This window comes from Haliaeetus leucocephalus, unplaced genomic scaffold (assembly GCF_000737465.1).
Source record: "Haliaeetus leucocephalus isolate CR32 unplaced genomic scaffold, Haliaeetus_leucocephalus-4.0 Scaffold932, whole genome shotgun sequence".
Classification (NCBI taxonomy): domain Eukaryota; kingdom Metazoa; phylum Chordata; class Aves; order Accipitriformes; family Accipitridae; genus Haliaeetus; species Haliaeetus leucocephalus.
The window spans coordinates 15,810,504-15,836,224 of NW_010973368.1; the positions used below are offsets into that span (position 1 = coordinate 15,810,504).

The window sequence follows — 25,721 nt, forward strand, 5'->3', positions numbered from 1 at the left end:
GATTGTACCAAACTAGGGCATCTCCTTGCAATGCTAATCACTCTTAAGTACACCTATTAGAATAGGGATTGAACTGAAAAGTTGTCCTACCTGTTCAGAGACTGTATGCATATATATGTATATAAGTTTATAGATAGGCATGGTATCCTATTGTTCTGTGGCTATGGGGTTTAAAGATTAGTTGTGATTTCTTGTTCCTCACAAGCAAAGCTTTCCAGCTAAAAAAGCATATGTGGTGCTTGCACTTTTATCCTATTATATAAACTTTTATAACAAAATGCAATTAGAGGATTTGACATAATAAAGGCTATTCCTTTAGTGTTCAGTTGGCAACCAGTTTTAATTTCCAGCACTTCAGGTAGAGCAACACGCTTTTACAGTTTTAACTGTTTTAACTGTAGTTAAAAATTTCTGTCTGTTTTTTCCCTAACTGCACAAAATAACAAGATTAAATGGGATAACATTATTTTGGGCTTTAAATCCACTTGCTTCTCGCAGTGGAAAGCTCTAATCTGGTCAAATCAGGGTCTAGCAGACCAGTCCAGTATGTACCAGACTTTATGATAAGCTGTTGCCCATATGTGTTGTCATTGTCCCCAGGAGACAAGACTGGAAAGCTGCTGCTGTGTTTCAGGTATGGTACAATGTTTTGCATTAGAAAAGTGGATGGAGGAAAGATATTTAGTCTGTGAAATACTGTCGACACTAATCTTTTAAACAAAGGAGCTTGGCGTGGTGTTGTCAAAGGAAACTAAACCTGCTGTTTTATTTTGCCATTGTTCTCTTGCACAGAGAGTCTTTTGGTCTGCAAATGACCGCTGACATTATGCCACAGAAATTGCTACAAGGAGAATACTTGGTACTTTCCAGATCTTGCATCTAAGCCTGGCAACGATGTCGTGGCTCCATTCCGCTGTTTATGTGCCACAGCGAATTGCTTGTGTTCATTTTGCAAGATGTTTTCATTTTAAACCTTCGATGGTTGTCTCTCTTCCTAATTCTCTTTTTTTCTCTCTGTTGCTGTCAGTTCAGACAGACCGTATCTATCAAACAGGTTGTCTGGCTGACTTCTGTGCCCCAGACTCAAAGATGCATGAAATGAACCAAAAGGGGAGGACAGGATTTTGAAGACGTAGGAGATGCCTGCCACAGAGGGATGTTTTTCTGCACTGTTAGAGTTTCAAGCTAAACAGATGGCATTGAGAGAGGTGAAGCGGAGAGGTCATTTGAAAGTTAGTGGTAGTATGACTCCCAGGGAGCTTGAAGAAAATAGTTTCAGTAACTCAATTACTTGCATGAGATCTCAGTGATGATGTGGGCAGGAGAAGGGGAGGTTCCAAATATGTACCAAGTGACATGTGCTACATCTGACAGTTTTGCAGAGTTAGTGGAGTCTGAAAAATGTGGGCTTTTACGGTGGAAAAATGTTTCTGGAAGTGTAGCATCTTCAGTGTTCTTAACCTGCTTTCTAGTATGCTGGGTCAAATCCAGTATATAGTTCTCCCTATCTAAATTCAGCTGCGGGATTGTGCTTTTTGGTTTGCTTTTTTAAAATAAATGTTACTCTTAACTTTCTCTCCTTTGGTGTCATGGGCTTTCTCAAGCAGCTACTGTGTTCTGCCATACAGATCATTGCATGCTGGGGATGGAGAATTCCTTTCTGTCCGTGTGCATGTTTCATAAGGCTCTAGTAGCAGTCCTGAAGTTCATAGTCATTTCCAAGGAATGTCAGTAGTTGTACCAATTAATTTCAGGAGAAGTGCAGAGCATGATGTACTCTACCAATATCCCTCAATGATGGAAAGTATTCCTACCAGTTGAGCTCAATTCAGGCTTGTTGGCACAATCTATATCTTTATGCTAGAAGAAGGGCATCTCTGTGTGCAGGTGATGCTGCCTTTTCACTGCCATCCTTTGCCATATTTTCCATCATGTGAGTTATTTTTAATTTTTGCCAGAGACCACTGCTGGAATTTGCTATCTCCAGAAGGCTTAGATTTTCTTTTCTGATATCTTGCAGCATCTAAATTTAAGGACAACCCTGGCGAAGACTTTAAGATGCTGCTTTTAAAGTGTATTGTAATAGTGTCTAGCAACAACACTCCCATTGTGCTAGGTAGTTTACAAATATATAATGCACGGAATATATCCTGAAAAGTTTTGGAAGTACTTTGTATACAATTTGGTCCTGTTAATTGGTGCTCCAAAGAGACCAGGTAGATAGAATAAACTCAAATTTGTTTGCCAGTCTTTTGAGTATCAGTACCTAATGTTTCCACTACTTAATCAGCTACCATGGTCTGAGCTGGACAAGATTAGCCTCAAAATTAATGTCTGCATAAGGCAAAGGTGGAATATGTTTAATGAAGTAGTTCTTGTGGGGGGGAAATGCCAAGTCTCTTTTAATTGTAATTATTTCCTACACCATTAACGTACAGTTCAGATTTAGGTTTTCCAGCAGGTAAAATCTATAGAAAATAGTATGCATTTTAATATGCTTCCTTCTAACTAGTAGTGTAAGTATGTAATTTTGCTTTAGCCTACATACAACGAAATAATATTGAAGTCATTCTTGTAAACAGCATACACATCCTGTCGTTGGCTTTGCTTCAGATGTTTCTTCACATTTGGCTAAGTTCAAGTAATAAATTGCTGAAAAACTGGAAGACGCTCTGGAAGCAGATTAATCATCTGACTCAGTATTGTCTTTTAGTTTGCCACAAGAAATCTTTCCAATCTATGAGATCATGGATTAACTGGTTGGAAAATTTAAAGAGAGGCATGAAGAACATTCCCTTTTTTTTGCTGCCTTCTCTTTGAAACCTGCAGAATCTCAGCAAAGCATAAATGGCAAATGACTCTTCTTTCCAAGCTTTACCACAAATATGTATTATGATGAAAAATCAGGCATCTGAATTGATACCTCCTTGTTTTATCTAATTTTGGACATTGTAGGTGGCATTTATCTCATGAGATGTAGATTTACATGTTTGAGACAGTGATTTAGACTTGCATTATAATCCGTGAAAACACTTGTAGAAAGTGATTAATTTCAGATTTCTAAAAACAGGTTGCATAAATTTCACCTTAAAAGTCCTTTATCTTCCCATTGATGAAAAAGAGGCAGTGATTATTTCTGACATGCTATCGATACTACCCATGTAGGTGATGTCTGTTCTGTCTGTTCACAGGCAAAAGCAGTGGTAGTGACTGATAAGTAGATGTAACGCTTCAAGGCAAATTGTTTGGATTTGTAGTCTCCTTCAAAAGCCTTTCAAGATGGTGAACGTTTGTGGGTTTTATGACCGCTAGATTGCAAAGAGGTCACCAAATCTAAGTATATTGACACTGTTAAAGAGTCACAAAAAGTAACATATATTGACATAATGGTATCCTTATTATATTGTAAAACTGCAGTAAGGTTTATGTATTATTACCGCAAATTTCTATCTATGTGGATTTCTTTTAAAGGCATGCTTTTTATTTCCTTGGATTCACCTGAAGTGTTTGGAGGATCTTTACGTCATTACTATAAAGCGCTTTTCTCTCAGTTACTGTAACTGTACAGCCAAAGCACACTTGTAACCCAGCTGCTGTGTGAGTGCATGTGTGGACCCTGTGAGGGAAAATTTAGCCCCAGACGGGACCACCCCAAGGCACAGCAGTTGGTGGCCTCTCGGCACCCCCCCAGCCACCTTCCTCCAAATCCCTGTGCTCCCCTCTCAGCCCACTCTGTGCAAGTTCCTTAAGGATATGCTTTATCCATGAGAAAACATGGAATTAGGTGCTATAAAATGTATAGTCACTTTAATATTGGCTTGGGAACAATAATAATAAGATGGCTCTACTCTGAGTCTAAATTGTATTACAAATGTGTGCTAAAAATTTCCTTGCAAATGTTCTTTGCTGTGAGGATGAACTGTACACTGCAGAGGCAGATCACAGTTAGGCTAACAATATAGCTTTTGCTCTTGTTGGCAGAGTAGATGACATCTGTTGTGACTTTTTTTGTTGTTATTTGGTTAGTTTATATCATTAATTTTTTTTTTCTTTTCTGATACCATACCCCTTTGCTTATTTGGCTGCATTGAAGTTGCAATTTTATTGCTCAACTTGCTCGGATGTAATAATCTCAACAGCAAGAACATTCCATCCTCTACTTGCGTAACAAACACGTTACGCTTATTTTATAATTGAACTTTGCATTCTTCAGAAAACATAGTTTTATTATATTTTGTGTCTTTTCTAGCTTACTTGTATATGCTTGCAAAGGGGAGGCAAAGTGAAGTGTGACTGGACTCTAAGGAATCTTGTTTTCAGTTGCAATCTTACTGAAAGTTATTACAAATTTTATTCTTTTCTACATCCTTGGAAGGGAACTGCATCCAGCAAGGTAACCACCATAAAAAAGCAAGTTGTAGGTTGCAGCAAGGATGAGGGTTACGTTCCCAAGGACCAGAAAGAACGGTGATGGTGGAAGGCGCAGACATGCTGTGTCCAGAGGAAGGGTTTACTGGTGCCCGTTGGTCAGCAAGGATGCAAGGGGAAGAGTCACAGTGGCAGCTGGGAGAAGGGGGAAGAAGAAAGAGAGATGTACCTCTTAATAGTTGTTAGTGGGAGTGTTTTCTTACGGGACTGTAAATAAACCAGTGCCACTGATTTACTACTTGAAGATTTATGTTTGGGCAAAATTACTGTTTCTACACACTTAAAAATTAGTGAAATTGATACTCTAATGAGGATGTTTTCTTTGGTAACAAGGGCTAGATCATTTTAAGACCAACCAATTTCTCCCTGGGTTTCCTTCTCTGCCCTGAATTTTGGAACTGGCTATTTCTTGTTGACTGAATTCAGAAGAAAACTATGCCCTGTCGTATTGAATTTGGCTGAATGGCTGAAGTTTGAATTTGGCTTGTATTGGTTAAATCAAGCTTTTGATTTGGTTGCCTATTGTCCAGTATGCTAATCCATGTTATTTCCAGCTGAGTTAAAGTGTAAAGTCATTAGAGCAGCGTGGGCCTTTTGTTTGTACAAGGAAAGGTTAAGTTCTGCAGGCAGCTCATACTGCTGCCAGCATGGCTGCTAATCTGAGTTTGGGGATTAATTACCTGTAACAGCTGCAGGACAGAGTCCTGTGCTGAGCAACGTCTGATTAGGCCAAAGTTTGGAAAGCTTTGTCATGGAGAAAGTTTTCCAGCATTTTTCAGGAACTTGAGTTCTGATTTAGTTTGTTCAGAACCAGATACTTACATTACCACTATGTTCAGCCTAATAATATCCTAATGTTGATATTTTAAATATGCTCTGAAAATCCTATAACAAAATTAACAAGCAATTTAAACTATATTAGCCTGTTGCTATTTATGGAGGTCAGTATCGTTATAGTCTTTGTTTCTGAGTTGTTTCCAGTTCAGCTTTTGGTAAGCACAAATAGCTATTGGGGGTGTGAGGGGTAAGGAAGCCAAAACACAGTTTATGAACAGATTTCAAAAACAATTTGTATTGGGGTGGTTTGGAGATTTTTTTTTCTTTTTTTTAATTTTAAATGCAATTTTTCCCCAGACCCTTCTGATTGAGAGTTTGTGTGTATTAACATTTTTGGACATGCTTTTAAATGCATTGAGAAGCTGTTTGTTTCCCAGTTTGAAACACTTACTTTGTTTTAAAATTCAACACTAGTTATTATTATGCATAAGCCATTTAACTTTCCTTTTATGCCCTTGTACAAAAGAAGTGGAAAACTCTGGTTTGGAATGCAGGAGAATTATGTACACAAGAAATGAAAACAAATACTAGCTTCTTCACAAAGAGAGATTGGCTTTGACAGGAGAAATATGTGCTGTGGACTTGTGTTAAGAGTGAGGGAGAAGTCAATTATGATTATAGATCGTAGCATTAATATCCATTTTTGCTAAAGTATAACTTATTAATTCTTGAAATGAAAGCTATAATCCAATCATCATCATCACTTGACTAACATTACTTAAAATGATCCAGTGAGTTAATACCCAACTTTTTTTAGGTTTCAAGTCCACCTAGTTAAATAAAACCTTGCAATTCTCTTTAAAAACTGCACAATTTTTTTTCCCTAATAGATACTGACTTTGACATCTTTGGCTTTGCTTTTGTCTTCCTTTATTCTTCTTTTTCCTAACTTAATATTGTAAGAAATTACAATGTTTCTATGTGATAGGAACTGCAGTGGAATTAAAGTGCTCATTTAGGAAAAAAATTCTTATTACTAGTTTTGGCTGGAAAGAATGTGTAGTCCTCCTCAGGGAGTTGCAGGCTTTAAGCTTCTGTGGGTTATTTCCAAATAATGGGTGAATTGTATGCAAAGTAATGACCCTTTTAAGAATTTGCAGGCTAAGAGTACAATTACTGAGTAATTCTGAATTTATTTAATGTTTCTATTTCAGTCTGAGGGAATGTTCTCATAAAGCTGCTGGTATGAATTAGGAGTTAGCAGATGGGCTTAGTATCTGTTCTCCAGTCTGTGGACAATAACTTGAAAAAGTGTAAGCCTATCTGTTGCTTATCTATGTCTAATGTATATTTTCTATCACATGTGTGAGAAAGAAAAATCTGGAAGGGTGTGTAGCATATGAGAAAGTATAGCTCTTTACCTGAATGCCTGCCAGTGCTGGAATGTTGTGTTGAGCAGAACAGTAAAGGGTGATGGTTGATCACTCCGGTTCAGACATGTAGATAATTGATAGTGGGGCCCAATTAACAATAAGTAGCCCTGAAGCCAACTTCATAATCACATCTTACTTAAGTACTAATCTTTTTTTTATTTACTTATTTTTATTTCCATCTCTTCCTTTTGGTCACTTAAGAACTTTCTTCCTCAAGAGGTCATTAGGTCTGAGAAAAACCTTGTTTTTACCTGCAGCCAGGTATATAAGGTATTCCTTGATGGTTATACATTGTTGATAATGCATCTTTTTCTGCTGTTTTACTTAGATGACAGTGCCTCTGCTGCAAGCAGTATGGAGGTAACAGATCGTATTGCCTCTCTGGAGCAACGTGTCCAGATGCAGGAAGATGACATCCAGCTGCTCAAATCTGCCCTTGCTGATGTGGTTCGACGCTTGAATATTACAGAGGAACAGCAGGCCATGCAGAACAAGAAAGGACCTACCAAAGGTTTGCATTTCAGATATATATAAAATAAGTAGTGCAATTCAATGAGAGTTTTGTATGTATAAAGTAGGTTTTTCTTTAGATCTTTGAAATACTCAAAATCAACAAATCCAACTCAAAATACATTTGCAGTTTAACCTGTTAAAGAGAACACATAAAAATCCAAGTGGGTAAATCTGTGAGCCTTCTACAGTTCCCATGAACCAGCAAAGCATTTGCATATTCTTAGTGCTTAATCCACTCTTTACATTTAATCATGGCTACCACTTCCTGACTTTTGATCAAGATTAGTTTATAAACTAATGCATTTAGGGAATGCATTGTCTTTCGTGGGTGAAAGTCCTAATAGGCTTGTTTTTTTTTTTTTTAATCCAAAAAATGAATTAAATATAAGTAAAATGTAATTTTAATTTAATTAAAAATGTCCTAAGTGTCTTTGGATGGTGCAGACATAACCAAAGACAGAGCTATGAGGTAGCACAGAGGTGAAATGACTGAGGAGATGGTGCAACAACAGCTGCTCAGCTACAAAGGAAAGGTAGAGCTGCGGTTGGTACCTGACCCTGTTGCAGTGCAGCAGATCCAGAGCCAGCGAGGTGGCAGATGTGACAGACGTTGCTACTCAGCGATATGCTGCGCCCATGTGCTGCAGTGTGCTTTCTCTTGGTTCCTGCTCCGCAAGATCGGCTTTGTCTGTACACAAATCAGAAAAGCTGGAGTTGAACATCCAGTGCTTCACAGTAGTAAAGGTTTATTAGAACCCAACTGGTGTGATTTACTGTAGTCTGTGAGGCTGCAAAAGCCTGGGTGACTGCCTATCTGCAGTTTAGCAGAAATGCACAAGGTATTTTTGAGTAGTCTTAGGAGTAAGAGTGCTGGCAACCTAGATGTGGAATGAAGGTATGGCTGACTTCACAGGCTCTCTGTTATCTAAATTAAGAAATTGTTTCTTTTGGGGTCCTGCTAGGTATTAATATAAATTAAAAACTTAATTCACATCAGAGGTATGATATGTAATTATGGATTCATAATTTTCTCAGCTGGGAATTAGGACTTCCTTTCATCTCGGTTATAAATTTGTGACTTTGCAATAGATATTTACTTCTAGGCATTGATTTAACAGAATAGGTACGAAACTACTTAATTTGCTGAACTGAGATGTCGTATTTGTTATAATGTTTTGTGTCTAGAGATGAGGAAAGGAGAAAGGGACAAAATTACAGAGCCAGATCAGTTGATATCTGGCCAGATTAGCCAGATATCATACTATCTGTTGGACAGAATATGCAGTAAATGTCTGTGATCTGGTTTTCCTGTTCTCTTCCCTTTCTGTTGTATTCTCCTCATTTTATCTTTGACTGCAAAAAAAAAAAAAAAATCAAATAAGTTAAATGTTACTGAAGATAGCCTCCACTGTAATAAAATGTTCCACCAGATCTGGTTGTACAAGGGATTAAGAGGCTTTATGTTGCCTGTAAAATAGATATTATCTGATGCATGGGGGAAATAAAGTCTGGTAATTACTACTGAGTTGTAACCAAATCAGTTCTTCATGCCTGCTGGCTTTACTTAGGAGAATACAGACCAGATATTCATGGATTCTGTGAGCAGAGTTGAACTAAATCAGGAGATGCTTTCTGGGTTGTGGCAGATTGTTAAAGCCATAGTTCAATGTACAATGAAGAAAAGCTGCTGTAAGCCTATCCCTCTGCCTTCTATGGCTGTTTCTTTGTTTGGTTTTTTTTTTGTTTTTTTTTTTTCTTAAATGTATATATGGCATGGATACTTCTTTGTGTGTGTGTGAAATGACAGTGTAAGAAGTTTTACTTTGTGATAATGCAAATGGAGGACTACAGATGTCAATTGCTCTTTCACTACAAATTACTGAAATGAGTCCTGATAATTGCCAACTAAATCCACCTAATTTCTGGAAGTAGTTGCTACTGTAACCATTTATGTAAAGAACTTTAATTTTACTGTATGTTAGTCATATCATTACTGTATGGTCAGCCTTATTAAACATCCTTTATAGAATCTGAAGTATCCTGATCATTTGTTTCTTCCAGCTGCTTTGTCAAGTATGATACATTTCACATGATGGCCTGTTTTTCCTATAGTAGGCACAACTACTTTATAACGAATTGCACACAATTACTTGGCACAAGACTAAGCTCAATTTCAGTATTTTAACTTGGAATAGCATTACAGAGGCTCCTGATGGAGACTGTTAGGAGAGGGGTTTGCTTAGATGAGCGAAACTGGCATGCTGGCTTCTAGTGTTTTAACCTCTTGGGCTGTATGGACTCAATCTGTTTTCTTTCCATTTATCATTTAATGACTAATTCCACATTTAGAATTGTAAAAAGTGGAATTTGATCTCACAGTGTCACAAAAATCTTGTCCATGCAAACTGGGGTTTGAAGCCTATTGTATACTGCTTCTTTCATTTGATCTATAGATGAAGTAGATCAGGATTAAAACTGTTTGTATGTCAGGGGGAGGTTGTGACTTTGGAAAAACAGGATCCCCAATGTACCATTTAAAGTCTGGAACAAGAAGTTTCATGGGACCAAAGGCTACATTTTTTCGGAGTACTTCAGATTTAAAATTGATTTAAAGATTTCAAGTTTCAGGCTTTCAAACCTATAATGGAAAAAAAGCTTGAGCTTGTTTTCAGTCTTTGTGTTCTTATTTTAGACTTGAGCTAGGCAGCTTAAAAGCAGCGTATATCACAGAAAGTGAGCTGCTTATCTTAGCCATTTGTGGAGCTCCTTCACTAATGGTGTTTTGGGTTTTTGTTTGGGTGGGTTTTTCCCCCCTTCCTTATGTAATTCAGCTACTTAGCGGAGTTCAGTATGGCTTCCTGCCTTTGTTTTACTTGTGTTTGTTTTTCTTTCCTTTTGCAATTATTGGTTTGTTTGTAAACTTAACAGCCCTATTAATCCATAGATCAGAGTATGATTAAAAAAGCTGCTGCTGAGGCTGATAAACATGTCAGTCCTGCTACCACAGGTAAGACCTCGAAGCAACAGAACGTTACTGACAAAGCAATAATACCAACTTGTTTGAGTTACTGACTTCTAACAGCAATGACTTGTGTGGGGTTGTTTGACTGTTATGTCAGTTACCACTGGTGTGAACTAGCTGTTGTAAATAAAACTAAATAGCTCCAGAGTAAATAGTGGATTAACTGAAAAATGTATAGTTTTTCTGTGTGCTGTGTAAGAGCTTCATGAAGTTGCTTTCTACACTAGCTAGATTTTTAAATCTCTAGTTGCAGAAGTGTGGGTTCTGGGTTGGTGCTGGATTTGAAGCAAAACCTCTGTTAAAGGTTGCACGATTTATTCCTGGCTGCTGCTAGTTTCGATTTAATAAAGTTAGGAGAGTAAACAGACTCCAACTAGTTCACTCCAGCTACTTTTTACTTTTTTTTACTTTGGTGGGACTACCCCCCGTGCTGCCCAGCGCTGAATGAACATACCTACTTTACAATCTCACTGATTGTGGAGTCTGTTTTCCGCACGTCAAGGCATTTTTTAATATAGCTTTAATGAAGGAAAATATTTTAATCATTTGTTATTTAACTTTAATTATTGTTCTAATTTTTGATCTCAACGCCTCATTGAAGTTTTGTGAGCTACAGAAATCTTGTCAGGAAACAAGTCCACAACTGCTCAACTGTAGCTGTCTGTGATTCTGTAGTATGCAACAGAATCAGTTTTATACATAGAGATTAATTACAGCATTGCAGCAATTAGTCAGAAAACAAGCAGCAGAGCATCCAACATGAAACTGTAGAAACAATTTAATTTGGAAGAATGAAAACTGTAGATGTGAATAGGATCATGATATCTGAATCCCTTCATCAAAAAAAAAAAAAAATAGAGGCATGAGAAGCCAAAGTGCAGTAAATTTTAGGTGTTTTGTATAAGCTCTAAAGACAGCATTAGTCTGTTAAAAAACATCATGGAAGCCAGGGCTGGAAGGCACCCTGAATTCATTTAAGTCTTGTTTAGCCTTTCCTTAAAGCTTACCATAAAATTAGAGAGCCCTTGTTCTTCCTGTCCTCGGTAAGAATGATGCTGTCTCACCCTATCAATCTTCTGTGGTTATAAGATCTCAGATCCTCAGTGAGCATGGAGAAAATTTTCTTCTTTTTTTTCTTTGTTTACTTGTTCTCATGTCATCCTTCAGTCTTCTAAGCCAAATGAGCCTCGTTTCTTCAGTATTTCCTTATAGGTTTTTTCTAAATTTCTCTCCTCTGAACAAATGAGTGATGAATACATAACAAGTAAGTGTATGTTCTAATGAAGTTTCAAGACACAGTTTGTCTTGAAAGTTGCATTCCCAAGTAGACCATAATATTTACTGACCTAATCTTCTCATGGCACAGGCTTTCACATCTATCTTCTCTTGTTCAATATATGAAAACTTCAGGTGAACAACTCAATAAATGCTTGCTGTCAGTGCTACAATAAGAAGTTATCATAATATAACCTAGAACTGTATACAGTTGGTAATATTTTGGTTTAGCTTTTTAGATTATTTATTCTCAGCAGGCTTTTTTCGAAGAACATTTCATAGGTATTCTCTCTGCCATCCTCTCCCAAGTTCAGTGAAATTTTATCTTGTGTTCCTTAAGTGAGATGTGACTGCTGCCTTCTCTCAGGTGGTGTTTCTCTGAACCCAGAGACTTTTGGCATCTTTACAAAGCTGGCTTGTGATAAAGTTCTGTCAAATTCCAAGTGATTCAAGCTTTCTTCCCTGCTGCAGAGAGAGCACTAGTCATGTTTGCATCTGTGTTTTTAGGCTATGGTCCACTGTAGTTTTCCATGTACTTATTGCTTGCAGCTTTAACCACTGTTTTTGCAACTAATTTCTAACGTACTTGAATGGGACTTTTCTGTTATGTTAATTATAGGTACGACATGTATATCCTTTTTTGAGCCAACATTTGATCAGGAGAACGTAGGTAGATAATGTTAGCTCATTAAGTTCACTCTTCTGCTGATTTCAATTGCTTTTTCTGACTGAAGGGTAAAATTCCTTTCTGTCAAACATAAGCCCACATTCTTTGAAAGAAGACCTTTTTGGGGCAGTAGGGATTTCTTAATAGATCATTTGCTTGTGGAAGACCTGCAAGAATGTTGAGGGGTGAAGAGCAGGAGTTTCTGAGACGGCAGCCTGCTTTCATTTCTAGCACTCCTCTGAATGCTATCCAGGTGGGCAAGAGACTGATGCTCTTGTAAGAGAGCAGGATTGTTTTCGGTGGCAACGACTACCTTTCCACTTACCAGTAAGCTCCTTGAGCTAAGACAGAGTTTTACAGATGAGAGAGGTTGTAGAATTGTGTGCTTAAGCCATATGCAGATGATTTGCTTGATACTATTATTATATAATTATATTATAATATAATAATAATTAAAAACATCTTCCTTATTAAAACCCTTATCTATGGTGAGTTTGGCAATAGTGAAACAAAAATGGCATACTGCACAGATACTTTTAAATATTCTAATGTTTGCTGGGGAAAAAAATGAAAAGCAAATGAAAACAATGATTTCATCTTATACTTGTTTTACAGCAAGACCGCTGGTACAAACCCTGCCTTTAAGGACTACTGTTAATAATGGAACTGTGTTACCAAAGAAACCAAGTGGCTCTTTACCTTCCCCATCAGGAACCAGAAAGGAAACTGTATCACCAGCAGCAAAAAGGTACGCATCTATTAGAAACCTTACAATTGCAAAATTGAAAACATGGTATATCTCCTCTTTGAAGCTTCTAGACATGTAGGTTTTCTTACTTGCAAAGCAACAGTCTAAATATTTAGTTTGGAAGGAAAAGGAGAGATGGATTTCATTCTAAGAGGCTTTAAACTTATTTGTCCTAATTAGAATTAAGGTTATTACCATGAATATTGGAAGAATGCACAATGCTTGATCTACTGGTTTGTGTTATTTTCTTGCTACTACTGTCTAGCATATAGAGAATAAAGCATTTCTACTGTGCTGTTGCACAGCATGACATGAAAAGTAGTGCAAGAATTCTTTTAGTAGCTAGTAGAAAATATGTAGTCTGTAGAGAAACTGTGCTATCATTACAAATCAGTATGTTACCTTTGGTGGTTTTCTCTCACTAAAAATTATCATAGAAACTGCATGCGCAATGTTAGAAGCATCTCAGGGAGGGGGAAAATTCTATGCCTAGCACGTATTTACGCAAATGAAAACATCCGTCTTAAGATATCTTACCATTAGCATGTATTTAAGTCCTTTTAAAAATTACTGCTCTCTCAATTTGCTTTGTGTGTGTTTAGTTGTTTTAAGTGGGCTACATGTTTTATATATCTAGATTATAAGGAACGCAATGGATAGGGTGCGTCAAGTTCAAGTTACGTGTGACAGTTATTGTGGTGCTAATCTGCTGTATGGTTTGCCTATAAAAGATAATAGCTTGGGTTTGTGGTTTTGTTTTGTTTTGTTTTTTACATTTCTTTTGTTGTGTGTCATCCTCAGCTTTTTGTAGTGATGATGCTGACAACTCTGAGGAGGGCAAGTTGTGGAGATGAGAGCATTAACCTGCTAAGATCTGAGGTCTCTTTTGTCAAGACAATCTTTCCTTAAAGGGGAGATGATTACTAAGGATATGCCACTCTTTGTTTATTGTGTTGAAGGGGACTGATTTTCCAGGAAACTTGAGGTTTTGTTCTTGTAGAGAAGAGAGAAGCTATACAGTGCACAATTAAAATTGGAAAATGCCATATTTGTTTGTGTTGCACAAATTAACTCCTATGAGCTCCTATGAACTGCAGCTCACTGCAACTGTAGGTTTTGGCAGGTTGGCCTGAATAAGCCCTTAAGATAAGAGGAGGAAGGCAAATACTGTATAAACTGTTCCATTATCAGAATTTTGAAAATGGGTGAAAGAACTTGCCTTTTAAAAAAGAATATTTATTAGTGTTTAATAAGGAGTACTATTTTGTACGTGCTGAATTTTTAAAGAAATTTGTTCTTTACAAATTATTTTTTCATAATAATTCTCATAATTTCATTCTCACTAATAAAGTTTCAAGTGGTAATTATAAAACACGAGAGCACAAGCATTGGCAGACTTCATTTGTGTACAGAGGGTGTGATTCTTGAGTCTCTACACTCCATCTCTAAGGTTCAGTGTAGGACTTTCTGTCCCAGAGTAGGGTGGATGAAATGCAGGTCAAGGTCATACCTATGCTTTCTCTGTTCTGAGAGTCCTTCGCATAATTCAGGTGGTCCATGAGGTATTGCCTGCAGCCTGTAGGCATTATCCTAGCTCAGGATCCCTGTAGATAAGTGAGACCCTACAGCCTTTCCACCTGACCCATCTGCAGTCTGGATACCTGGGGTGCCAGTGGGGAAGTCCCTAAGGAGCATCCTTAGAGAGCATTTTTGGACTGTCTTCGTTCCTGTATGAGAATATCTTCCACAGGATAAGGATTTAATGTCCTTTTATTATGCTTTATCCCTTCTCTTTGCTGAAGAGGCTAGACTGAAGGTGCTTTAAATAAGCAGTATGAAAATATATATTCAGTTTTGGAAAAAACCAAAAAATACAGATGGGCAGTTTTGCTGAAATAGATGGACACTTACTAAGAGTGCTTAGGAGAGCAGGCTTATTCCATGTCCTTTGAAAAGCCGTTATAAATCCAGGTGCTGTGGAATTCCTGTTCCCTTCAAATGCTCTAAAATTCTGTATTGATTGTCCTTAATATGGAAATTTTGTTCTTTAATTTTATTTTTTATTAAATTATATTAAAGTATATTTCTGTGCCTTGCCTATAAATATACTTCAAGAGGAAGAGAGTGGAATGGTAAGGACCTCACCAATGAATTACGGTACAAACCTTTTTTTTGGTAAATTATTCTCTACTCTTATCATTTGATAATGAACCTTAAAATAACTGATGGGATTTCATGTTTTTATAGTAAATCGTGCTCCGAATATTCAGTATTCAAAGATGATGTATTAAGTGTTCAAAATAGCTTTCTTGCAAATAGTCAAGTGGATTAATTCGTTATGCATTCATTAAGATGAATTCATTCATGCTTTGTATTTATACTGGACCCTTTTACCTTCAGGAACTGTATGTGTGTATGCATAAAACAGTAATGGAAATAACATCAGCAAGATGAAATAGCTTCCTTTTTTTTTTTAAGGGGTAGGACTTGTTTATTTGTGTTAAAAACTTCACTTGGTGTTGAACAGTTTATAGATGGTGTGTAATTTTAAATAATTTTTTTAGTTCTGATTTCTGCTAAGCAGTGATGTTTTTATAGTGCTCCTTTCATATAAACCGATTCCAAAACTACTGCTACTTTGTAGTGTAGGTATTCTTTAGTTCAAAATACGGTAATGTGGCATAGCAGCTCTAAATAGTATTAAATGTTTATAGATGCTTTAAAACTTAATTTCTGCTTGGATACTTTTAATAGTTTTCCTATACAACATAGGTGCAGAATTGAAAAATTTGACATTTTTCAAAATATGAAAAAGGTAACATTTGAAAAGAAAAGTTTAAAAAAAGTAAGAAAGAAAAAAAATAGTATTTTTTTCTGAGTTATCTTCTAAACCTTTGGTCTGCTGTTGGGAATTACAAACATCTGCTGGGATTACTATAGCAGAAAGTATCATCTTCAATTTTTTTCTTACCTGCGACCGTATTTTCAAGAGAGGCAAACATCCAGGTGAATGGAGTCCTTCCCAAATGTTTTACTGAACAGCCTTATGAAAAGGGGGATTACAAACAAATAACTTCTGATTCCTCCATTCTCTGATACTTTCGCCATTTAGGTTAGGAAGTGTATGATGCCCAATTGAAGTGACATTAGCCTGTCCCTTGAAAGAGCATGTCGTGCATATTTATATAAATACATGCAAATAATCTCCATGGGGACCAAGTGTGCATCCATACATTCCACTGCTTAGAAATAGATGTGCTTACTGATACGTCTGCACACACAATCTCATTTCCTACAATAGCTGTATTTAAATATGTTGGTTAATTCATTTGAACCCACAGGTTGGTATACTGCTTATCTGCCTTGCTGGATTACCAAGGAGATGCGGTTCAGAGTTCACTACATTTTCTGATTTCCCATTTAATATTTGAAATGGAAATGACTTCTTCTGGCAGGAATATAAAATTGGAGGTAATAAAAAAGGCTTGAGGCTGAAAGGGTGGAACTAGCAGGCTTTTATTTGAGTTCTGCCACATATTCTCTCAATGACCTTATGCAAATCATTTAACCTCTATGCATATTGGTTTTCCATATGTAAAATGTGTGTCTCTGGATATCAGTAGGTTGTTATAAGGCCTAATGTGATAATTAGATCCAGATCTTGCAAAGTGTTGAGTAACCTCAACTGACTCTGACTTTAGTTAGAACTAAGGGCACCAAACCCCCCTTCAGCATTCAGAGCTCATATAGTCAACACCCAATTATCCAAGTTAAGGAAGGAATGAAATAACCTGAATAGAGCAAAAGCACAAATCCAAAACGTAGGTCAATTGGTTTATAAAAGTATATAGTGGTATTACAATGCAAGACAGAAAGCCTGGTGATGCTGGTGATACTGGGACCAAAAATTCTGGTCCAGCACCAACAGGCGCTGCTGCACTCAGGTGACGGGGTGCCATGTGAACACAGCTGGATGGCTTCCAGCTGCAAGCCAGCTAATGCAGAACTGAAGTGATTTTGCAATGAGCTGGATAATCACCTGACATAAATAATCAAGAATTGCCTGGCTTTGTAAAGTGTTTCCAAGTCATCTTTGCAAAAAGCCTTTGCCCAGAGGATCTGATTTTAAATTGAATGTTGTATTTACTACTTTTATACTGTAGAAGTGTATAAGCTGTTTTGAGTACCACCTTTTTGAATGCTGCCATATTTTTATTCTGAACTTTGTGCTTAGAATAATTATTTGAAATTTTCATTCAGAATAAGATGAGTTTAGTGTATCATGAGCAGAACTTTTCCTTCCCCCTGCACTCTTCCTTTCTCATGTAATGTGGCTTGAAGTTCACTGCTTAACACTAAATTTGTCTTTGGAATTTGGCCAGCGCACAGTAGTAGTGTTTTGTGTTCACTATTAAAATCTAGGGGTTTGTGACTCGTCTAGGATAGCTTTGTTTCCGCTATTTGAGGGGGAAAAAGAAAAAAAAAAAAAGTAAGGGAGGAGAATGCAGACAGTACCTTTCCCAGTAGGGATGCTGCTGCAGGCTGCAGGCTAGCACATACTTTGCCTTTCAAAAGGAGACAATCAGTCATTCTTTCTCCCCCAGCAGATTGCAAAGTATTACAATGGTGCAAAACTCTGACAATGGAGATCAAAAGGAAGAAGCTGGAACAAAGAAAACATAAAGAGCTTTGTTTGTAGGGAGAATAAAATACTTTAATATGATAAATTCCTGTTCTTCTAAACTAAACACATGGCCCCTAGGAAGTTGTTCAGTCGCCTGGAATTAATGTTCTGTGTTCTGTTCCGGGGGCAGCGATGGTTTGTAACTGGCACACACACAAACTCTGTATCGAACCTTCAATTAAGTCTTCTATTTAACACTTGAAAGAAAATGGTTTAAAATAAACAGAATATAAATTAAAAGAGAAATCCCTCTCCATTGAACTTTGAGTGGCAAAACTATTATGCCACTTCACTATATCTCTAACAATTAAAGTTATTAGTGCATTTTGCTCAAAGGCATAATGAAATTAAAGGCATATGTTATTCTTGAATTTATTCTAATTGATTTAAATGAGGGTCAGAAATAGTGCTAGAAAAGTTTCAAAATATTATTAATATCATCAGTTAATGGCTTAAGAGCATTGTGTGCTATTTTAAAATTTATTTTATTAAAATCTTTTATATTTACCCCCCAAATTTTGGTAATTAAATATATGGTCTTTTTAATCTTGGCGAGGTTCGTTCACCACAATTCAGTAATGCAACCATCTGAAACATACATGCTATGCAGTGGTATATGTATGTATATATGAGGATTTATTTTCTTGTCTTTATTGTTGCTTTTTTAATAGTCTTTGTCTTCTAGCTGGATCATCTGTCTTGTTTCTTCAGATAGCCTTTTTGATTTTAATTTTTTTTTTTTTTGAGTCGCTTTACAAATGGTCAGTGTATTGGAGCATTGCTGAGATTTTGTCATTCAAAGATACATTGGTGTTCCTAAATGTATGGTTTGAAATGATCAAACATCTAACTGAGTCAATAAGCACTGTGTTGTTAACTCTTGCACGTGACTTCATATCTTGAAAGCATGCAATTATGTCTTTTGATGTAAGTTTGTTTTAAATGTCTTGTTTCCACATTTTATTGTTGCATTCACTTTTTATTCTGCTTTGTTTATGCACCTCTCAATCTGGATTAAGCAGGTCTGTGAATCTTCTCAATGCATGCAAACTGAAAAAGCCTGCTCTAAGGTGAGGGATCCTTAATAGCTTTGTAGTGTTGAAGCTCAGTTGTTTTTCCTTTCTGTTTCGGTTCAACACATAGAAAGTGGCTGTTTTAGTACAAGCATTAACATGGTAGAACTGTAATTATTATTCCCATTTTTAACATTTTCAGAAGTACATGTTTAAAACTTTCTCATCATTGATAAATGCATTGCAAAACTTAGATAATAATTTCAGTTGTGGTATCTGCATTATCTCATGCTAACATAATTTTTATTATAGGATGTTTCATTAGACCACGTTGCTGTCTTAAACAAGTTAAAAATTGTTTTATCAAATGTTACCTTTTTAAATAACTGAAAAAGCTCTCCTTTCATGTCACTAATGTGGAAGCCAAATTCTGGAATCCAGTTATACTCTTACAAACCTGTAAGTTAAATGAATATTTTTCTGGTTTAAATCCCTCTTCAGGTGACAGTGTATCTACTGTAGCCATGGATATAAACACTGGTGTTTAACGCTATAGCTACCAAAATGTGTGTATGCCAAAACTGAGTTAATATAATGGAGTTATAATCCTCTTTTCCAACCACCTGCTAATACTTCTTACTGGGCTTTTGTTGTTGTTGTTGAAAGTTTAAAATAAAATTTGTCAGAAGATACCATTGCTAATTAGTTTAAGCAGTAATGGACATAAACCAAAAGAGTTTAAAAGAATTTTGTTCTTGTGGTAAAAGTAGTTTTTATACTGATATGAGACTTCATTATTCAGAAAGAAGATAGCATTACACTTTTAAGGTTTAGTCCCACCCATTCGTTTTTTATCCACGAGTTCATCTTTTGAGTGTTGATAGCTATAAAAATAAAACCCCAAGCAATATTAAAATTAATTTAAAATTGCTTCTGTAACTTACATTTTTTTCTAACATTAATATCATTTGGTGCTTTCCTTAATTTCATTTCCGTGTAGGCTGATATAGCCTCTTCTTTTCCTTAACCAGGAAAAGATGCCAAAGTAAAGGTTTGATACTACAAAATCACAGAGAGGATTTTTATGCAAGTACTGTATATAATGTAGTGGAAGGACTCATGCTAATAAAGCTATTTTATGTGGAGTAAACATTTTCAGTATCAAGGCTTTATTTTTTGACTGGAGTAGTATTAAATCAGGTGATGTCATGAGATGCAGGGAGAACAGTTAAATGTTAACAGTATATTATTTAATTTACAAGAAGAGTTTTTTTTCATGCATTTGACATTGAGATGACTTGGATAGTGTTAGGCTAGTATGGGAGACACTTATTTCTGAAATGAAGACAGAATTAAATTCTTTTTACTGCCTTTTCCCTTCTCCTATGAATGTATTTGTTCTGTGCCTGTGTGTAACTTCGCATTCTGCTTGCTCTCTCCACAGAAACAGTATTTTAAAAATTTTTTTAAATTTCAGCTTAATCATTTGAATCGTGCTTGGTTTTAATACAAAAACACAGCACTGAACATCTGTCCTACCATCACGTGTTCCAGAAAGTTTTTTGTCAAGCTACCTGAGATGCATCTTAACATGCATCTGCTCTGCAGAGCTCCCCGTGGATGGGGGCTTCCTTCCTTTCAGAAGGGCGGCTGCTTTGCAGAAAGACTCCGGTTCGGTTGTTCCCGTTGTTTCTGTAACTGAGCCTCAGCTGAGGTGCTGAAACATTCCCCTCCTCGCTGGTAAAAAGACATGAGGGAGCAGGAATTTTTTTTTTTTTTTTTTTAATGTATCAATGGTGGTGTACAGTTGATAAGCTGAATATTTTTTGACCAGACAGAAGAGTCTACCTCTAACTCTTCAGTTATGAAGAGCCAATGCCTCTCTTTCTTATACCACACACAAAGTGGGACAGAGCCTGAGGAGCTGACTGAATTAACAGGGTAGGGATAGTTGTTAGGGGCTGAGGGGGAGGTTTGGAATAGTCCTCAAGGATGTTTGAGATGAGCATTACGGTAAGCAGAGCATCCCTGGGGGTTTACGGACCTCAAGGGGGAGCTGGCTGGCAATGATAAAAAAGGTGGCTGGGATGAGACTGAGCCTTGAAGGAGCAAGAACAAAAAGAACTGAAGTTTTCACAAAGGGAGGGAGCTTGTGGTTGGGATTTGGGTAGAGGGGTGTGAGCTTGAAAGCAATCATTATGTCCATGGCTTCTGGGGTGAGAGAGCTGCTGAATGTGGCCATTTAGTTATTGGGGATGTTATGGGTAAAGGGGATGTCCGTTCTGCTCTTTGGAGGGGAGAAAACAGCACAGGACTGGGGTGGGGGGAAATAAGACCCTGACACCGAGTCCTGTCATTCAGCTGCTGTTGTGGGGGTGATTCCTGCCTTGGTTGGGGTAATGCTGCCTGCACCTCTCTGCTGCACAGGGAGTGCAGCAAAGTAAAAATCATCACCCAGCTCAGGGCCTCACCCTTAGCTGCTCCCTCTCCTGCTAGGAAGCACTGCTCTAGGGAGAGGTGCTTTGGACTAACAAATAACCACAGTAATTTGTCTCCTATTAGGTGTAAGCTTTGAGTGGGCTTCTCTTAACTTACTAAGCAATACTGCTTGTGTTTTGGCTCATGTTTTTCCATCAGAGAGAGCTGGATGTCTAAGGGGTGCCATAAAGTCATACAAGAGCTCCCTGATAGCTATCTTGGCAGGAAGGATGGTTGAAGAGTGAGAGAGTAAGTCGAGCTTTAAGCCTTTGAGAAACCCCTTGTCAGGAGATGTGGGGAAACTAATCTATTCGTACATGTAAGTAGGAGGCATACATTTTTGACAAGCTAACGAAAAAATGCAGGCTAGCTCACCGTTAATTGCACTTTGGGGTATGTTAAAACTAGCTTTGAACCACAGAATAATTGATACTGAATGAAGACAAAAAGTTAGCTTGCACATGCTCAAATTTTGACCTACTTTTGCATTCTCTGTAGTCTGGCTGGAGCTGTCAGGTAATATGCCTTCTCTTTAAATCTTTCACTTCTTATTAAGAGATTCTAAAAGTTGAGAAGTGTGGAGTGGTAGTCAGAGATTTGAAATGTGACCTGGAAAATAGATACTGCAACTTACTCTATGATATTGGTTTAGCCCATCTTCTATTTTATGATTAAGGAAAAAGTAGTGTGTTTGTCTCTGTTGCAGCAGGTACTCAGCAAGACTCTTATGTAGGTTCTTTAACAAATGAAGTTATAATTAAAAACAAAGTTGTAGTTATTTTTAGGGTCAGCATTCTACTTGATAAGTTTCTCAAAAATATTTGTTGTAGAGATATGTGCTTTTACAAGTGCCAGTGTAAAACTTGCTCCTCTTTTTATTAGCACTGTTAAGAGAACCAGTTCAGCTGAGCGTGTGTCCCCAGGTGGTCGGAGGGAAAGCTATGGAGATTCCAAAGGAAGTCGCAACCGCACTGGATCCACCAGCAGTTCATCTAGTGGTAAAAAGAACAGTGAAAGGTAATGTTATTGAAATATCGTCTCCTTTCTCCTCCTACTGCCCTAATAATGAAATTAGTTTCCCTGGTTTAGCAAACATTGGGAGCTGCTTTTTTTTAAAGCTCCAACAGTTGGACAAAAATATATTTTAAAACGTTTCAAATAAAACAGGTTTTCAAATTTAGATGAAATTTATTTGCTTTATTTCCAAACCATAAACAATGTGAGAACCTTGTGTTGCCTGGAAAAGTTTGTCATTATTAAACATGCGTTTTCCATTATCGTAGTGGTTTCCCTTGGTCTTCAAGTTCCTGAAATGTACTTATTCAAGTTCCTGGTTGTGGTGCATTGACCCCAGCTGGCAGCTAAGTGCCACACAGCCACTCAGTCCCTCTCCCCCAGTGGGACCGGGGAAGAGAATAGGAAGAGCAAAAGTGAAAAATCTCATAGGTCAAGATAAAGGCAGTATTAATAAGTGAAGGAAAGAGGAAAAGAAAACAAAACAAGTGATGGGAGGCAATTACTCACCACCTCCCACATGTAGACAGATGCCCAGCCACTGTCTGAGCAATGACTGCCTCAGTCCGAGGGTCAGATTAATGAGAAGTGGAGGGAGAGGCTTATGTGCAAGTGCTATCCAAAGAAGTGGAATAAAGTGATGCCTGTCTCTGTGTATCTCTGATGATGCTTCTCTGTACTGCTGACAGTCCAAAGAAAGGAGAATGTCTTGTCCAAGGGTTTCAGACTTAGGATGGTCTTGAATGAATAGCTGATTTATTGAGGTTTGTCACTATTGTCAGTATTGGTCAACTGGTTCTTTCCTGTATTTCCTAGACAGATTTTAGTCTTAGCCATTTCACTTGACCAGTCCTATTCCAGTTTCCTATGCAAAAAGTGGTGTTGATGGTACTGTTTCACTATCTCACAGATGATGTGACCATAGAAACACAATGTTAATAAAGATCACATAATAACCTAATTTACCTGCTCTGTCTGGGCATCAGCGCCATCATAGGAGTCACCAGGCTGCTCATGAGCTGATGGTATGGCACAAAACATCCCTTCCTTTTCATCCCTTCAGTATTTTTGCTTGATGTAAGGAGTGACTGAGGTTGTTGTGTACTAATGGACAGCCTAAATATGGGTGATTACATTATGAATAGTTTGTTTTCTGGCTTACGTTTTCAGCTATGAACCAAGACAGCAAGTGTGCAAAGTTTATGAAACTTGTGAGAGGCTTAGAAAATTATGGGAATAATGAAAAAATTAAGAAAGCAGTGTGCTTTATCTGTGTATTTTATCTTGTGTAATAAATTTCATTAGAACAAGTCCTCCAAAGGTGAATTCTGTGTGTGTTGTGCTGTGGGAGATATATCTGTCAAAATCTAAATACAGTGCTTTGCAAAGTCTGTGTTTTGAAAATATCCCTGAGTTCCTGCTATCTGCATAAGGTGATAATTATCTGAAATTAGTTATATGTTAAAGCAACTAAAGAAATAAAGTGACAATATTAATTAGGTTGTCCATTTAAATTAAGGAGATATATGACTTCTAGTAGCTACATAGAGGTACTGTACACTTGAAAAATGGATTCCAAAATAGCTGAGAAATAAAAACATTACGACATAATTAATTATCTGTGAAATTGTTTCTGCTCTAAAGTTGATCATGGTACTTGAGATACATTTTTTTATTTTTCCATACTATTCTAACAGAAACCCAATGGTTATGTTACTCTGCAGTTGTTAGGCCACAAAGGGTTGAGCAACAGCATTGATCAGAAATCACTTACTTTGGAGTCAAGGAGGAGGTCCAGCACACAACTAATGCAATGCTTAAATAATGTGCAAGTATCCCAAGGAACTGATCGAGAGTGCGTGTTAGATTGCCTTAGCTGGAGCTAGTGATGTTGGTGCCACAATGAGAACAACCATTGTATGGTTAGAGAGTTTTCCCTGATTCCTGTCATGTGCAGCCTGAGGGTGTTCAGCACCACAGCTCTCATCTCCTTGAAGAGTGTCCTTATCCTGTGGAAGAGGCTGGCTAAAGACTTGCCTCATGTTTCTTCTTGAAGCTGGGCCACCATGCAAAATATAAAGGAAGAGTCATGGGACCAGAAGCAGAATTAGCGTGATTCTGTATGCTGGGGGCTAAGGCTGTCCTTCTAGAGCTAACTGTATGTGTGAAAGAGTGAGGAAGAGGGTGTTACTTAACCATCTACTCACAGCCTTATTATTTATATCATTGATAATTATGGGTCCCTACCAACTTAAGATGTTCTATGGTACTATGTGATTCTGTGTCAGGTCTGTAGATGAAGCTTAAAGCAGGAGACGTGCCAGGAATCTAACAAGACAATCGTAAAATTATTGTTTTTCAAAGTATATAGAGTTGTAGGCTGTTAAGCAAAGCCATAGTGCTATTGAAAGCCATTTTAAGAAGCTTTAAGCATAAGGAGTACGGAGATGACCATAATCTCCTGCGCTACTATGGGCTGTCCCAACTCCCGATGGCTAAGAGCCAGGGGTAAGCCTTCCTAAAGTTAGATAAGTAGGGAAGTGACTCAAGTTCACAAAAAAGAAAAGGGTAGCCAGACTTCTGAGCTGTGTGTGGTTAGGGTTTGTATAATTAGAAAGTACACATGATTTGCTTTATAACTGTCATGAATCGGCCTTTCACATTAGCTTGATCAGCTTGAGTAAGTCAGCATGGTCTGTTCAGAGCTAGGGACTCTTTTGTCTCTAATATGGCAGCATTTCTCACTAGTGCTCCATCCCATAAAGTTTTTATTTTCTAAGAATATCTTCATTCATAAGAAAAAATGTTAATCTTGGTGTTAACAATGCAACACATCATTCTATTTATATGGATGAGATTGGCCACGTATGCCAGCTTGAAGCATGAATTTTGATGCATGATTAATACCAAGGCTGATATTATGAAAAGTTGCTAAATCAATGGGCAGGATCAATAGAATTCTTTTTGGTTTGGTTTGGTTTTATCATTAATTAAATGTATTCTTCTTAATATAACTGTCAAATCAAGGCAAAAGGAAAACCGCTGTAAAATTATTTGCTGCAACTTCTGTTGTAGAATCTTTTATGCTTACAAAAATATTGCGTGCAAAAATCCAACCCAGTTTCGTTTCTCTTTATTAGCCAGCTGCAGTCTAGGAATGGATGTGGGGATGGCATCACAGCTCTAGGGATACTTCATGCTTCAGTGTTTCTCCATCAGAATGATAGGGCTTTCAACCCTTTTTGGATCACCCTAAGAAACATATAACAGTAATCTGATATTTCAGAAGTCTTACTGGATAGAAAGAACACAGAACTGGGAGGAAAAATAACTGCATAATATAGCTTTGTGTCCCTTTCATGTTTCATCAGAAACAGCACCCTCAAGCCTGATTATACAGGGGCAAAGGACAAAGAAAACAAATGACTGGCTTTTCGTGAAAAAGATTGCTTCCTTCTGGCCAGGGTAGTACTATCCAGAGAGCCCTCAGCTTTTCTACCTCTTCCTTCTCCACACACTTCATGTGTTTTCACCTCAAGTTTTGCCAAATATTTTCTCAAGACAGACAAATGAATTTCAGGTTGTCTTCCAGGCAGCAGTGCAGTGAAAAAAAGACTCTTTAATCATGATGGATATGTGCTTTCTGGGTTTTACCTAGTACTGTCATTC

General features: G+C 37.3%; 1 protein-coding gene across 3 annotated transcripts in view; it reads left to right on the top strand.

Moving 5' to 3' along the window:
* EML1 (echinoderm microtubule associated protein like 1) overlaps window positions 1–25,721 on the top strand; it is a 130,685-nt gene that overhangs the window by 67,506 nt on the left and 37,458 nt on the right. For 2 of the 3 annotated variants that reach the window (XM_010583932.1, XM_010583931.1), the window contains exons 2-4: window positions 6,967–7,149; window positions 12,731–12,863; window positions 21,921–22,055. In XM_010583932.1, coding sequence (XP_010582234.1) covers window positions 6,967–7,149; window positions 12,731–12,863; window positions 21,921–22,055 — 451 coding nt within the window. Of the gene's footprint in view, window positions 1–6,966; window positions 7,150–12,730; window positions 12,864–18,569; window positions 18,618–21,920; window positions 22,056–25,721 lie in introns of all 3 variants that reach the window. The other variant, XM_010583934.1, reaches the window with a different exon arrangement.